At 38.5% G+C, this 14,283-nt stretch overlaps 1 protein-coding gene and 1 pseudogene across 1 annotated transcript in view; both read right to left on the bottom strand.

The window, feature by feature from the left end:
* Positions 1-5,119: 5,119 nt before the first annotated feature.
* Positions 5,120-5,968, bottom strand: LOC127441579 (uncharacterized; annotated as a pseudogene).
* Positions 5,969-10,216: 4,248 nt separating this feature from the next.
* Positions 10,217-14,283, bottom strand: part of golim4b (golgi integral membrane protein 4b) — a 7,382-nt gene continuing 3,315 nt past the window's right edge. The window contains 4 exon segments of the mRNA XM_051698381.1: positions 10,217-10,295; positions 12,077-12,207; positions 12,343-12,347; positions 14,004-14,283. The exon segment at positions 14,004-14,283 is cut by the window's right edge and continues 57 nt beyond it. Coding sequence (XP_051554341.1) covers positions 10,217-10,295; positions 12,077-12,207; positions 12,343-12,347; positions 14,004-14,283 — 495 coding nt within the window.

The following is a 14,283-nucleotide window of genomic DNA, read 5'->3' as shown; positions in this document are numbered from 1 at the left end:
GCCTCACTAAACAGAAAATAAAAAATAAAGCATGACTAAGAATTTCCACATCTGGAAGTGAAATGTTCTAACATTTTAAACTAAAATAAAAGAACACTATCCTTCCAAACTACATGAAAAACTTACAAAATAACATATGTATATGTATACCAAATTTCTATTTGCTGCCATAAATGTAAATGAATATTGTTTTTCAAATCATTTCCACTCCTGTTTCACAAATTATATAAAGGTTCCAATTTAGAAGCATAAAAACTGCATAGGATTTTAATTCACAACAATAGACCTGATGGTATAGTTTAATTAGAAAGTTATATTTTTTATTCTTGACAGGAAAAGACAAAGTGTGCGTTAAGTTCTCTAATGTAAGTTATACATCTCAACAATGGTTTAAAAAAAGTAACATTTGAAAAGATTTAAAGCATTTGCAGTCTGTAATGCATGTTCTACTCATCTCTACTTCTTTGTCTTTACCTCTATTCTACATTACTATTCATAAGTGAGGAAATAATTTCAAATGAAATTATCTTTCAAAAATTATTTCAAACCTTAAAATTCTCTAGTACAGAATTGAGAGGTATTTTGAAAAAAATAAAATAAAATAATTGCTTTAAAAAAATTAAAAAAATAAAATGGACACAAGCAACTCAAACATTTCTTTTATTCAGCAGGATACCAGTTCATTGCCCTAGTAAGATTGCACCAAAAAGATACAATCCTTTGATTAAATATAAATGCTGACCAAATTATCTGTGTAATTAGTTGCTTCAAAAAAAGTGATCACAGTTGTTGCACTTTAGCTTCTATTTTGCCAGTTAATCTTGTTTTAAAAAGCTAATGGGGAGTTTGAATGTTTTAAAGTCAGAAAATATTGTTGCTGCCAGTCAAAAAGGAAAATGTAAAACCACTCTAGAGGCAGTCTCAGTCACATCTCAGGCCTTTGGTTTCCCTAAGATCTTCTTCATCATCTTTTATCAATTTTTCTTGGAAGCTCTCTTTCAGTTTCTGCTTCTGTGTTTTCATTCAGGCTATAACGGTCCTGAAACAATTAATTATCCATGCAGGTGTTATGACATTTATCATTTTCTGAGCTCAAAATGCACAGTGTAGCCTGTGTTTACACTACATATAAAACATTCTAGTGGATGTACGTTCTAATGACATTATACTTTGACTCATACAGAACAAAGTAAAAAAATTTTCTCTACGTTTTTCACTAGTGTAAGATTGTTAGGAAAAGACTTCTTGAGCATTGGACTGACCTCTGCTTCATTATACTCACAGTAGGGTTCTTCTTCATTCTCTTCCTCCCCTGCTCTCTTCTCTCTATCATGCATTGAGTCAACGAGAGTCTAGTAGAGGTTGCAGTGAGAACAGAGGGGAACAAGTCATGTTTCACAAAATATTTTATATCACTTCCTCTGCACACTAGTCAATCAATGCCTGCGTTTCCTCACCTCATCTTCTACATCATCCTCATATTGCTCGTCTAGCTGCTCCACTTGCTGCTCTGGATAGCCTGCCACCTGGCTATCCAGAATTACGGAATGGAAAAGATAATGAATGTTTTCAAACAGGTTTCCTGAACACCCTGGTCTTCCATTGGTCTAGCAAAAAGACAGTCCTGCCCCAAACCCACTCCACTGATTGAGCAAATGTTGCTATGTTGGGCCAGGATGCTCAAACAAACAGCAATGTTTTGATAGTGCCACAGAGACACAGTGTTTACACTTTTCAGGAAAATCATCTCATAGGTAAAGTTTCTCAAGACAAACTTTGATGTTGGCTTGACAAAGCCTTGTCTGAAAGTTTAAGATAGTTTTAAAGTTTGAAGATTGATGGTTATATAGACATTACAGTTAGAAAAACCACCAGCTACGTAGCTAGATAGATAGTCAGACAGACTGTCACATATAGTCAGATAAACCATCAGAGAGAAAGAGAGAGAGCAACTTAAAGCAGATTGAAGGCACTGTGTGTGTTTGTTTACATTTTAATTTTTGATAGATGTAGTTTGAATAAACAATAATTCCGTTGGCCCATATAAACATTCCGTCAGTGTAAAGGCCTTTGCACACCAAAGGCGATGCGATTATGAGTCAAGTCATTTTTATTTGTATAGTGCCTTTCACATCACACATTGTTTCAAAGCAGCTTTACAGAAGATCAGGCATTAACAGAAGATAAAACTGTAATATCTATAATGTCTTAGAGTCATCATTGTGTAGTTTGATAAAATACGATTGTGTATTGTTTAAAAATAAGTAATTAAATAATAATTGTATTTATAATCCCAGTGGGCAAGCTGAAGGTGACTGTGGCAAGGAACACAAAACTCCATAAGATGTTGAAAAATGGAGAAAAATAACCTTGGGAGAAACCAGACTCACTGTGGGGGCCAGTTCCCCTCTGGCTAACATCATGAATATAATGCAAATATTACTTATGTATAGTGCAAGTCATGGTTCAAAATTATTAAACTAAGTAAGTGTTAAGGGTCAGTGTTTAAAACAAAGATTTTTTATGAACTGTAAGATTAATGACTAATGTCTTCGAAGTTCATCCTGGATTAACTGAAGAAGTTCACATAGATGCAATTGTCCTGGTTAGTTGGCTGATTAAGGGTTTTGTTGGCAATTAAATGATAGTCTATGTATTATATTATCAAGAGTGTAGTCCATCATTAGACCGAGGTGATGTAGGCAGAGATCAGTTAGGTGCATCGCAGTTCAACCTTGCCGGTTATTGCGGTGAGGTCTGTCTTAAGTCCGAGGTTCAGGCAGTGGCATATGAAGTATCCCATGTCTTATGGTTGTATTTGGCATCAGTTCATCCTCTGAAGTCCATCGTAATAGACTGAAGTGATGTTTGGCTGGCACCAGCTGCTATTAGTCATCATCACACAGCGACACGTAGCAGTGGAGTCCAACACCAAGCAGGAATGGAGCTGCATCTGCCCGGTTCTGGTGACCTCAGGATAGAAGTCCCGAGGTTGAGATAGGGAAACAAATAAAATAATATTAGCATAGATGTCATTCAATTTATTGCAGAGTTATAGATCATGATCATTGTTTCTGGTTCCGGCAGACCTAACTAAAGCAGCCTAATTGTGAGTTGAAGGATAAATTAGGTGTATGCCTGGCTAAAAAGATGAGTCTTTAGTCTAGACTAAACTGAGTGAGTGTGTCTGCATCTCGAACAGTGTTAGGGAGACTATTCCATAGTTTAGGAGCCAAATATGAAAAGGATCTACCTCCTTTTGTGGATTTTGATATTCTAGGAACTATTAACAGGCCAGAATTTTGCGATCGTAATGAACGTGATGGAATATAGCGTGGTAGAAGGTCACTTAAGTACTGCAGAGCTAGACCATTCAAAGCTTTGTACGTAGTTAACAGAATTTTAAAATTAATAAGAAATTTAACAGGTAGCCAATGTAACGATGATAAAATGGGGCTAATATGATCATATTTCTTGGTTCTAGTCAGCACTCTGGCTGCTGAATTTTGAATCAATTGAAGTTTATTTATTGATCTTGCTGGACATCCTCCCTGTAATGCATTACAATAATCTAGTCTTGAGGTCATGAACGCATGAATTAGTTTTTCGGCATCAGCAACAGAGAGCATGTGTCGTAATTTAGCAATATTTATTAGGTGGAAGAATGCTGTTCTTCAAACATTTGTAATTTGATTTTCAAAGGACAGTTTGGTATCAAATATAACACCTAAATTCTTCGCTGTTGATGATGATGATGTAACAGTACATCCATCGAGAGTCAAATTATATTTTAGCGGCTTATTTTTAGAGGTCTTTGGTCCAATCATTAGAACCTCTGTTTTGTCAGAATTGAGTAGAAGGAAATTTCTGGCTATCCAGTTTTTTATTTCACTGATACACTCTGCTAATTTGGAGAATTGTGAAATCTCATCAGGTTTTGAAGAAATATAAAGTTGGGTATCGTCGGCATAACAGTGGAAACTTATTCCACGATTCCTGATGATATCTCCCAGGGGAATCATATACAAGGAGAAAAGCAAAGGCCCTAAAACTGATCACTATGGCACTCCATACTTTACTTTTGTTTGGTTTGACAATTCTTCATTTAAATAGACAAAGTGGTAGCGGTCTGCTAAATAGGACCTAAACCATGCTAATGCAACTCCACAAATGCCAACATAATTCTCCAGCCTATTCAAGAGAATGTTGTGATCTATCATGTCGAATGCAGCACTAAGATCTAAAAGCACTAGAAATGAAATGCAGCCGCGACCAGATGATAAGAGCAAGTCATTTGTAACTCTGATAAGTGCAGTCTCTGTACTGTGATGAGGCCTAAATCCTGACTGAAATTGTTCATATATACTATTTCTCTGTAGAAATGAACATATTTGGGAGGATACTAATTTTTCTAGTATTTTCGACATAAACGGGAGATTTGAAATCGGTCTATAATTAGCCAGATCTCCAGGATCAAGTTGTATCTTCTTAATAAGCGGTTTGATAACTGCCATTTTAAAGTTTCTTGGGACATGTCCTAAGGATAGCGAGGAGTTAATAATATTAAGAAGAGGTTCTGAGATTACTGGGAATACTTCTTTTAAGAGCTTGGTTGGTATTGGATCTAACAAACATGTTGTGGCTTTTGGTGTTTCGATAAGTTGTGTTAGCTCTTCATGACCTATGACAGCGAAGGATTGAAATTGCACGTTAAAAAAATTATGAGACACTGTTTTCTGAGGTACTGTGACAGATGATTGCATAATTACAATTTTATTTCTGATTATTTCAATTTTATCAGTAAAGAAATTCATGAAGTCATTATTATTGTGCTGTGACATTATATCTGGTACAGTCGATGCTTTATTCCTAACCAATTTAGCCACAGTACTGAATAAACACCTAGGATTGTTGTGGTTATTTTCTATGAGTTTGCTAAAATATGCTGACCTGGCAGCTTTTAATTCCTGTCTGTAGCTACAGACACTATCCTCCCATGCACCGCGAAATACCTCTAATTTTGTACTCTTCCACTTGCGCTCCATTTTCCGAGCAGCTCTCTTGAGAGCATGAGTGTGATCATTGTACCATGGTGCAAGGCTTTTTTCTTTAATTTTCTTTAATTGAAGGAGGTGACACTATCAAGAGTGCTAGAGATGACTGTATTTATATTTTCTGTTATTTCATCAAGTTCTTCTAGGCTTTGGGGTTTACTGAGTGTATGAGATAGATCTGGAAGATTATTAGTGAAGCTATCTTTAGTGGTCGAAAGAACAGTTCTACCTGAACGATAACGTGGTGTAGATTGAGTAACATTAGCTGATCGCAGCATACAAGAGACGAGGTAACGATCCGAGATGTTATTGCTCTGTGGCAGAATTTCTATATTATCAACATCAACTCCATATGACAGAATTATATCGTATGATTATAGCGATGAGTTGGTCCTGTTACATTTTGTCTGACTCCAAGAGAGTTGAGAATATCGATAAATGCTAATCCCAATGTGTCATTTTCATTATCTATGTGAATGTTGAAGTCACTAACAATTAAAGCTCTATCTACAGTGACTACAAGATCTGATAACAAATTTGCAAATTCACCAAGGAAATCAGAATAAGGTCCAGGTAATCTATATACTATAGCAAGGGTAAAAGATGACAGAGTTTTTTTTATTTATGTCTATATCTGACAGTGTCACATTAAGCATTATTAGTTCAAAAGACTTAAATTTATATCATGTCCTCTGAGTAACACCAAAAACTTCACTGTGAATTATAACAACACCTCCTCCTCAACCCTTCAGACGAGGCTCATGTTTACAACAATAACCTGGGGGAGAAGATTCATTTAAACTAATATATTCATCCGGTTTAAGCCAGGTTTCAGTCAAACAGAGCACATCCAAACAATGATCTGTAATAAATTAATTTACAATTAATGCTTTGGTAGAAAGAGATCTGATGTTTAGTAGCCCTACCTTTATATGGTGTTTATCTTTAATTTGTTTGTTTTGTTCAAGTTTGACCTTAATCAAATTTTTTCTAAATTATTTAATGAGGGTTTTGTGTTTGGTAGTTTGGGGAACAGACACAGTCTCCATATGATATCTAGGTGACACAGTCTCTATGTGTTGTAGTTTATGTGACCTATGTGACGTCTCAAGGCAGCTAGCAGAAGTTCGGATTAGCCAGTTTGTCTGCTTCCTGACCTGGGCCCCAGTTAGTCAAATACTATCATTATTAAGACTATGAGCCAAATTACTAGAGAGGAGAGGGGCACCTTCCCTGGAGGGATGGAGTCCGTCTCTCTATAGCAGGTCAGGTCTACCCCAAAAACTCTTCCAATTATCTATAAATCCTATTCTATTCTCCAGACACCACTCAGACATCCAGCCATTCAGTGACACTAATCTACTACAAACCTCGTCACCATGACAAGCAGGGAGGGGGCCAGAGCATATTACAGTGTCTGACATTGTTTTTGCAAATTGTTACACCTCTTTAACATTATCTCTAGTGATTTCCGATTGGCGAAGCCGGACATCATTAGTGCCAACGTGAATAACAATTGTAGAACATCTACGTTTAGCATTAGCCAGCACTTGTAAATTTGATTTGATGACAGACGCTCTAGCACCCGAAATGCATTTAACAACAGTGGCTGGAGTCTCTATTTCCTTACAATAGAATCACCAATGACAAAGGCTCTTTCAACATGATTCTCAGTGGGTGCATCACTGAGTGGGTAGAATCGATTGGACACCCTAACAGGAACGGGAGAGTGGTGTTGCTTTGCTGAGCGAGTATGCCGCCGAGACGTCACCCAAACGCCCTGCTGTGGGGGCTCTACAGCCGGAACCAAAATGTGTGTGTTGCTCTCTGTACTGCCCGCATCCGAAACAGTATCTACCGGCTTCTCTTTCTCACTGACCTCCACTAGCATTCGGATGCGTGCCTCTAACTCATGAACCCTCTCCGTCAGTCTAATTCCTTACATTTATCACATGTGAATCCCTCACTGCTGACGGAAGAGGCTATTGTAAACATGTGACATGCAATGCAGGAAGAAATAACATGAGCGGATGCCATGTCTTATCGCAGTTGTTTGTTGTTGTAGTTGTTGGTTGTTCCTGAGTGGTGAAGGTTTGAGATCGATGTGAATCCCTCACACAATTATTTGTTGTTATGGTTGTTCTTGATAAGCGGTGCTTTGAGATGGATGCAATAATCTGTGTAACACAGAGGAGAAAAAAACGGGTGCACACTGTAAAATGCATGCAGTTTAATCACAATAAAAATAGAAAGCGGATTCACGTGGAAATGCACGCAGTTGAATCGCAATAAGAGAATAATGCAGGGGAAAACCCGATGCGCGCTGAAAAATGGCAGATGTTATGAGAGGCGAATTGCTGAAAAATGGCCCTTTCACATACAAAGCAATGCGAATGATCGCGTTAATGCATTCAAGCCTTTAAAATAGGTGGCGCTAATCGCTAAGCAATTTTACCTCGATACGATAGGTGGAGCAAAGCACCTTTGAACTGGTCTGCCCTTCGACCATACTTTAATAGATACATTAATACTTAACTGCTGTCAATGAATGTAAATGATAAGCACAGCAATAATGATTACATAATTTTGTGGAGACACCACCACATTTTTAGCAAACAAAGCATTTTGATACAAAAGACATTTACTGTCTATAGAGTGCAGACAGTCACAGTAACAGTATTAATATTAGAAATAATTGGTGAAGAAAACCATTTAAGATCAAAGTATGTTTATTAAAATGGTGATACAAAGGCAAAGATGCTGCGATATATATTATATTAGAGATATAGAAAACTCACGTGAGATTAAATGCAAAGGCAAAAAATGCAGCAATATGGAATACATTTTAAAGACCATCCACGTAAGATCAGAGAGTTGTTTTTAAAGGGGATGCAAGGCAGTTATGCAGCAATTTCATTTACATGTTAAGAGAACCCTTTTGAGAAAAAAGAGTTTAAGTTTTTATGGTATTTGATGCATTACTTGCATCTTACTAATAAAACGTGATGAAATTTAAACGCTTCAAGAGACTATATAATGCAAGCAATAAAACACAGATCTCACCCAACAAAACGTCTCCGGTAACCTCGGTTCCCTGAGATGAAGGGAACAAGACATTGCCGTAAGCACTATGGGGAAGTCCTTCTAGACGACCTTGTTGAAACCCTTATACAATCACACCAATCCTCCGATTGGCAATGGTGTCTGAGCCCCGCCCCTTCAGGCGCGCAGTTGGCCTATATATTGTAAGTGGGCGCTCAGTCACCATTTCTTCAGAATTTTCTTACTGAAGGACAAGAGTGAGTCACTCGTATTATGAAACTCTGAAGTAGTAGTGCGGCCAGCATTGGCAATGTCTCATTCCCTTCATTTTAGGGAACCAAGGTTACATGTGTAACAGGAGACATTCCCTATTGATTCAGTTCACTCGACATTGCCGTAAGCACTATGGGGAACGGTATCCCATCACGCCGCACTACGTGACATTACACTCCCAGAGCTATAACACTAAACAGAGATAAATATAAGGAGTCACAGACCACAGGTCGATGACTTATAAGTCATATTAAAGTGTACATGAATAGTCCCACATGGCAGATGCCAGATGGAAATGAATGTAGTCTGGGATGTATATGAACCATATAGATATACACAGTATGGTTTATTAACCCTCTCACAACATAGTTGGAAAAGTAGGTTTATAAAGGGGCAGTTCAACAGCATATACTGTAAATAGGTGGCTGTGTTTATTATAGTCTGCAGCCCGCCTGTAATAAGGGCTTGGGCTTACCTGTTTGGATTTAAGAAGCACTCTATACAGAGAGGACTTGTGAGGAGATGGACGCCACGTCCAGGTTATAAAATCTCGCAAACTTGTTTTGTGAGGACCATCCTGCTGCCAAACATATGTCCTGTAAGGACACACTGTTTGTCAATGCCCATAAAGAGGCCATGCCTCTGGTTGAATGCGCTTTAACACCAATAGGGCAATTTGCACACTGTGATTCATAAGCGAGGGCGATCGCATCAACGATCCAGTTTGAAAACAGACATTCCTTTTGTGCATCCTCCATAACAAATAAAGAGCTGATCCAGCAACCTAAACTGACGGGTGCGCTCAACATATGTACAACATATGCATAGATTGCTCTTCATCTGAATTAAATGGTGGGGGAAAGAAGGCTTCCAAACGAACCACCTGAGCCCTAAAGGGCGTTGATTAAACCTTAGGCACGTAGCCTTTTCTAGGTTTAAAAGTGGCTGTTGACAGATCTGGACCAAACTCCAGGCATGAGCTGTCAGTCGACAGCACCTGCAAGTCACCCACCCATTTAAATGAGGCCAAAGCCAATTGGAGTGCGGTCTTTAAGGAAAGTACCCGCAGCTCAACAGGTTCCAATGGCTCGAACGGGGAGTTTGTGAATGCTTTCAGCACCAAATTTAAGTCCCAAGTCGGCACCGTAGCAAGGCAAGGGGGGTTCAAATGCCTCGCTCCCCTAAGGAACTTTATGACTAGATTATGTTTGCCTGTCGACAAGTCAGCCTCCAGGGCATGGTATGCTGAGATAGTCGCTACATAAACCTTGAGCGTTGATGGGGTAAGACCAGCGTCCAGCCACTCTTGAAGCAATGTAAAAATCTCAGCTATGGGGCAATTCACCGGGTCTTTACCACGTGACCAAACTAAATCCAAACTTGCAAACACGTGCCATTTAAGTGCATAGAGGCTTCTCGTAGACAGTGCTCTAGCCTGTAAAATGGTGTTCATCACCAACTAAGCCAATTATGGCTTGTCTGCTGTGCTCCGTTCAGAAGCCACACGTGTAGGCCCCACAGCCATTGCTGAGGATGCCAAATCGTGCCTTATGCTTGAGAGAGAAGGTGTCTCCTCAGCGGTATTTCCATAGAGGGCTGTCCAGTATTTCTATGATCTCCGGAAACCAGAACTGATTGGGTAATTTCAGCGCAATTAACAGAACTGTTTCCATGTCCACTTGGACGTTGCTGATAACAGAATGAAGGAGGTGCACCAGGGGAAACGCATTCATGCATTTCGCTGGCCAATTGTGAGCCAGTGCGTCCATGCCCAGTGGGGCTTGGGGCATGGAGTACCAATGGGGACAGTGGGCGCTCTCCACGGAGGCAAATAGGTTGACTTCTCATCACTTCTCATCCTCATCACTGTCTGATGGTGAAGTCTCCATTCCCCTGGTAATGCTCCCTGGCTTGACAACATCTGCTCTGAAATTCAGACAGCCCAGGACATGTGTTGCACACAATGAGAGGAGATGACCCCTGCTCCATGGGAGGAGGCAGTGTCATGCTCATTAATTGTGGTGATCGGAGTCCTCCCTGGCGATTTATGTATGCCACTACTGTTGCATTGTCCAAACGAATCAGAATGTGGTGATTCATGATGTCGGAATGAAAAGCTCTCAAATCTAGAAAGGCAGAAACTTAGGTGGTTGATGTGCCATGCCCGTTTCGCACCTGTCCAGGTGCCGAAAGTTGGGCATCCATCGCACACCGCGCCCCAACCTGTGTTGGATTCATCTGTGGTCACCAGTTTTCTTCTGAAACCCATCTTCAGTCTGACCCATTATTAGATACTTTAAATGACAGCTGTTAATGGCTATAAACAATAGCACAACGATATCGATTTTGTGGGGACACCACCACGTTTTTGGTATAGAGGCATTTTGAATACAAAGACATATGTGCAGTACACTGCAAGTCACAGCAATAGTATAGGCAAAGAAGCCACGATATTATATTAGAGGAATAAGAGAACTCATGAAAGATTAAATGCACAGGCAAAAAACGCAGCAACATGAAATATGTTATAAAGACAATCTACATTAAATCAGATCATTTTGCAAGGCAATGTTGCAGCAATATCATTTGATGCAAATGAAATACACATCCACTGAGTTCAGAATTGCATACTACCATACTACTTTTACTATTTCTGCCATAGACAGATATGGCAGAAGTAGTACGAGTAGTACGGGTAGTATGCAATTCTGAACTCTGCCATCCACACTGCTGGTTCAGGATTTCTTCATCGAGTTCCATCAGCTTTTAATGTTGGTGGTCAAAACAGCTTTCTGTGTTTTAGTGCCACCTGTTGCACTGGTTGTGGTAGCAGCAACGGCTTTTGACATGAGACCCTAAGCTCATATTTTATTGGTCAGGGTATTTTATCGCCGGACAAAGAAAAAAAAATGGATAAACTCACCATAACAAAAAAGCCTGCTTTGTCGGCACGTGATTCGGCACGAATGTTGGCTAAAGGTGCAAACGGCTTATTAGGAATCTATTGTTCCGTTTCAAAATGTTAATCGCAGTGAAATTTCGCATTTGGTGTGCAAAGTCCTTAAGTCTATGGGATTTTTACGATTTTTGGTTGTCCAATGTGCGAATACCATACCATAATTAAGAACAGTCTTAAGGTCTTTGCCGGGTTTTGGGAATGTAGCTTGAAATTTTGGTCACAGTTTAAGGATTTTGAAAAAATAACACTATCACACTAACACAGACTAACACTATATTGGCTATGTCAAGCAAAAATAATTATACACTTCAGCTTTAAAGGTAAAATATGTGAAAAAGTCAGAAGTCAGGATCACTACACACTTTTTGCAGTCCATATTCACAGTAGCATCATCTTTGATTTTTAACAGTAATGAAAACGAGGCTGTGAAAGATTGTCTCTTCTTATTGTCTCTTCAATGGCACACATGCTATAAAGCTGTATTAAGCTCCTAGATCCCATCCCATCTGAATTTCCACAACTCATGTTGTCTGGACTTTCTTGTCTACTGAATGTTCTTGGAAAGATATTTTTCAATGTTTTGTCAGCAGAACGATCTAAAAACACTTTAAACTGCAGTACAGCCCATTGAAGAGACTGCACGTTTTCCCTCACAGCCTCATTGTAATTTCCGTCAAAATCAAAGATGGCACTGCTGTAAATAAGGTCTATGAAGAAGTAAAGAGGACTTCTGTGTATTTTTGAAGACCTCATCTTGACAAACTGCTCATTCTCCTCAGGCCTGTCCTTGTTCCCACTGGGATTGTCCTTTGTTTCTTCTTCTGCCATTTCAAATTCATCCTCTTCCTTGTTGTTGGCCTCATTCTCAAAGTGCAGGCCCTTCTCAAAGGAGTCATTGTAAGAGAGAAAAAAGGTAATTAATAGAAGCGTCTCATTAAACTTTAAACAAATGGTGTGATATATACTTTTATAAACTTAAAAGAAAAAGTGATTTGCTTTTCAAAGTCAACTAACTGAGCCTTTTAAGAAATAATACAGACAAAGTACAGCCACAGTTTACAACATTTACACAGCATTGGCTTGATTTTAATGAGTCATTAATTTAGGACTCTGTGTCCAATTTGTCTACTTTCACACTGGGTGGAAGTGGCCCAAATCCAAATTGTGTGTATTGTGACACAGATTTAATTTCTGAGCAGCGTGAACACAAACATTTTCATATGTGATCATGCAGTTCATACTGCAAAGACTTTGATCTGTGAAGAAAAGGCACAAATGTGCAAGATATCTAATATTAGATAAGATGAAATTGACAACAAAGAAACAGAGACACTATATAATAAAATTTACAATGTATTATCAGATATACCTTATCATGCATATGAGTGTCCTCAATATCTTTCACATATTTCTAAAACATATTGTGATTGCACAGCATTCCCTGTATTTAATCAGAAATCATTATGTAAAGTTATCATAAATTTAAACTATATTTTAGTTCAGTTGTTTTTCTTCAACCAAGTTAAAGGAATAGTTCACCTGAAAATGAAAATTCTCTCATCATTTACTCATTTACCCTCATGTCATCCCAGATGTGTGACTTTCTTTCTTCTGCAGAATACAAAGATTTTTTGAAGAATATCTCAGCTCTTTGGGTCCATACAATGATGTGAATGGTGACCAGAACTTTGAAGCACTAAAAGCAAATAAAGGCAGCATAAAAGTAATCCATAAGACTCCAGAGGTTAAATCCGTGTCTTCAGAAGCCACTTAAAATGTGAGTGAGAAAAAGATCAATATGTATTCCTTTTGTTACTAGAAATCTCCACTTTCACATTCTTCTTTTGTTTTTTGGCGATTCGCATTCTCCGTGTATATCGTCACCTACTGGTTGTGGCTGGTTAAAGGTGGAGATTTATAGTAAAAAGGACTTAAATATTTATCTGTTTCTCACCTACACCTATCATATAACTTCTGAAGACATTTAACAACTGGAGTTGGATGGATTACTTTTATCCTGCCTTTATTATTTTTTTATGAACTTTAAAGTTCTGGCCACCATTCACTTGCACTGTATGGGCCAACAGAGCTAAGATATTCTTCAAAAAATCTTTTATTTGTTTTCTGCAGAAAATGTTAATTCATACACATCTGGAATGGCATGAGGGTGAGTAAATTATGAGAGAATTTTCATTTCCAGGTGAACTATTCCTTTAAAAGCAAAAGCTTGAGTCAAGTCAGTTTGATTACCAAGAATGGCCATTTGGCTATATTACTGTTTACGGCTGCATTTTAGTGGCTTCGGTCTAAGATCCCTTAGCCTAAAGGGACAGCTCATCCAAAAATAAATATTCTGTCATCATTTAATTACCCTCATGTTTTTTCAAACCCACATGACTTTCTTTCTTCCATGGAACACCAAAGGGGATGTTAGGCAGAATAACAGACTCAGTCAACATTCACTTTCATTCTGCTGAAAAAAATTATGCAATGAAAGTGAATAGTGACTGAGACTAACATAGTGCCTAGCATCTCATTTTGAGATTCACACTGTTTTGGAACACATGACAGTGACTAAATAATGACAGAATTTTCACTTTTAGGTAAACCCTCCCTTTAATAAAATACAGCATATTCAGAAAAAACATACCTACCACAAAAAACATTCTCCTTACCTTCAGCAATAACTGGATCCAAAGCCTCAAAGCATCCTTTGGTTCTGTGGACTGCCTCTGTCTTTGTCTGTTTCTCCAGGGTTTGGCTTAGTGTGTTTCTGAGGTTAATGCTCAGCTCTTTTGGATTTGATAAGGAATGTTCCAGTGCTGCCTTTTTCCTCTCATCCTCTACTCCTCTATCCTTTGATGTGCTTCTTTTCTCTTTCTGTCCTTTTTCTTCTGCAAAAGCATCAATTTGAGGCGGCTGCTTCATTGCCACTTTGGTCTCATTGTTATTTTC

This window comes from Myxocyprinus asiaticus, chromosome 5, assembly GCF_019703515.2.
Source record: "Myxocyprinus asiaticus isolate MX2 ecotype Aquarium Trade chromosome 5, UBuf_Myxa_2, whole genome shotgun sequence".
In the NCBI taxonomy this organism is placed as follows: domain Eukaryota; kingdom Metazoa; phylum Chordata; class Actinopteri; order Cypriniformes; family Catostomidae; genus Myxocyprinus; species Myxocyprinus asiaticus.
Note: the sequence above shows the minus strand (reverse complement) of the source record. Positions and strands in the feature narration are given on the sequence as shown.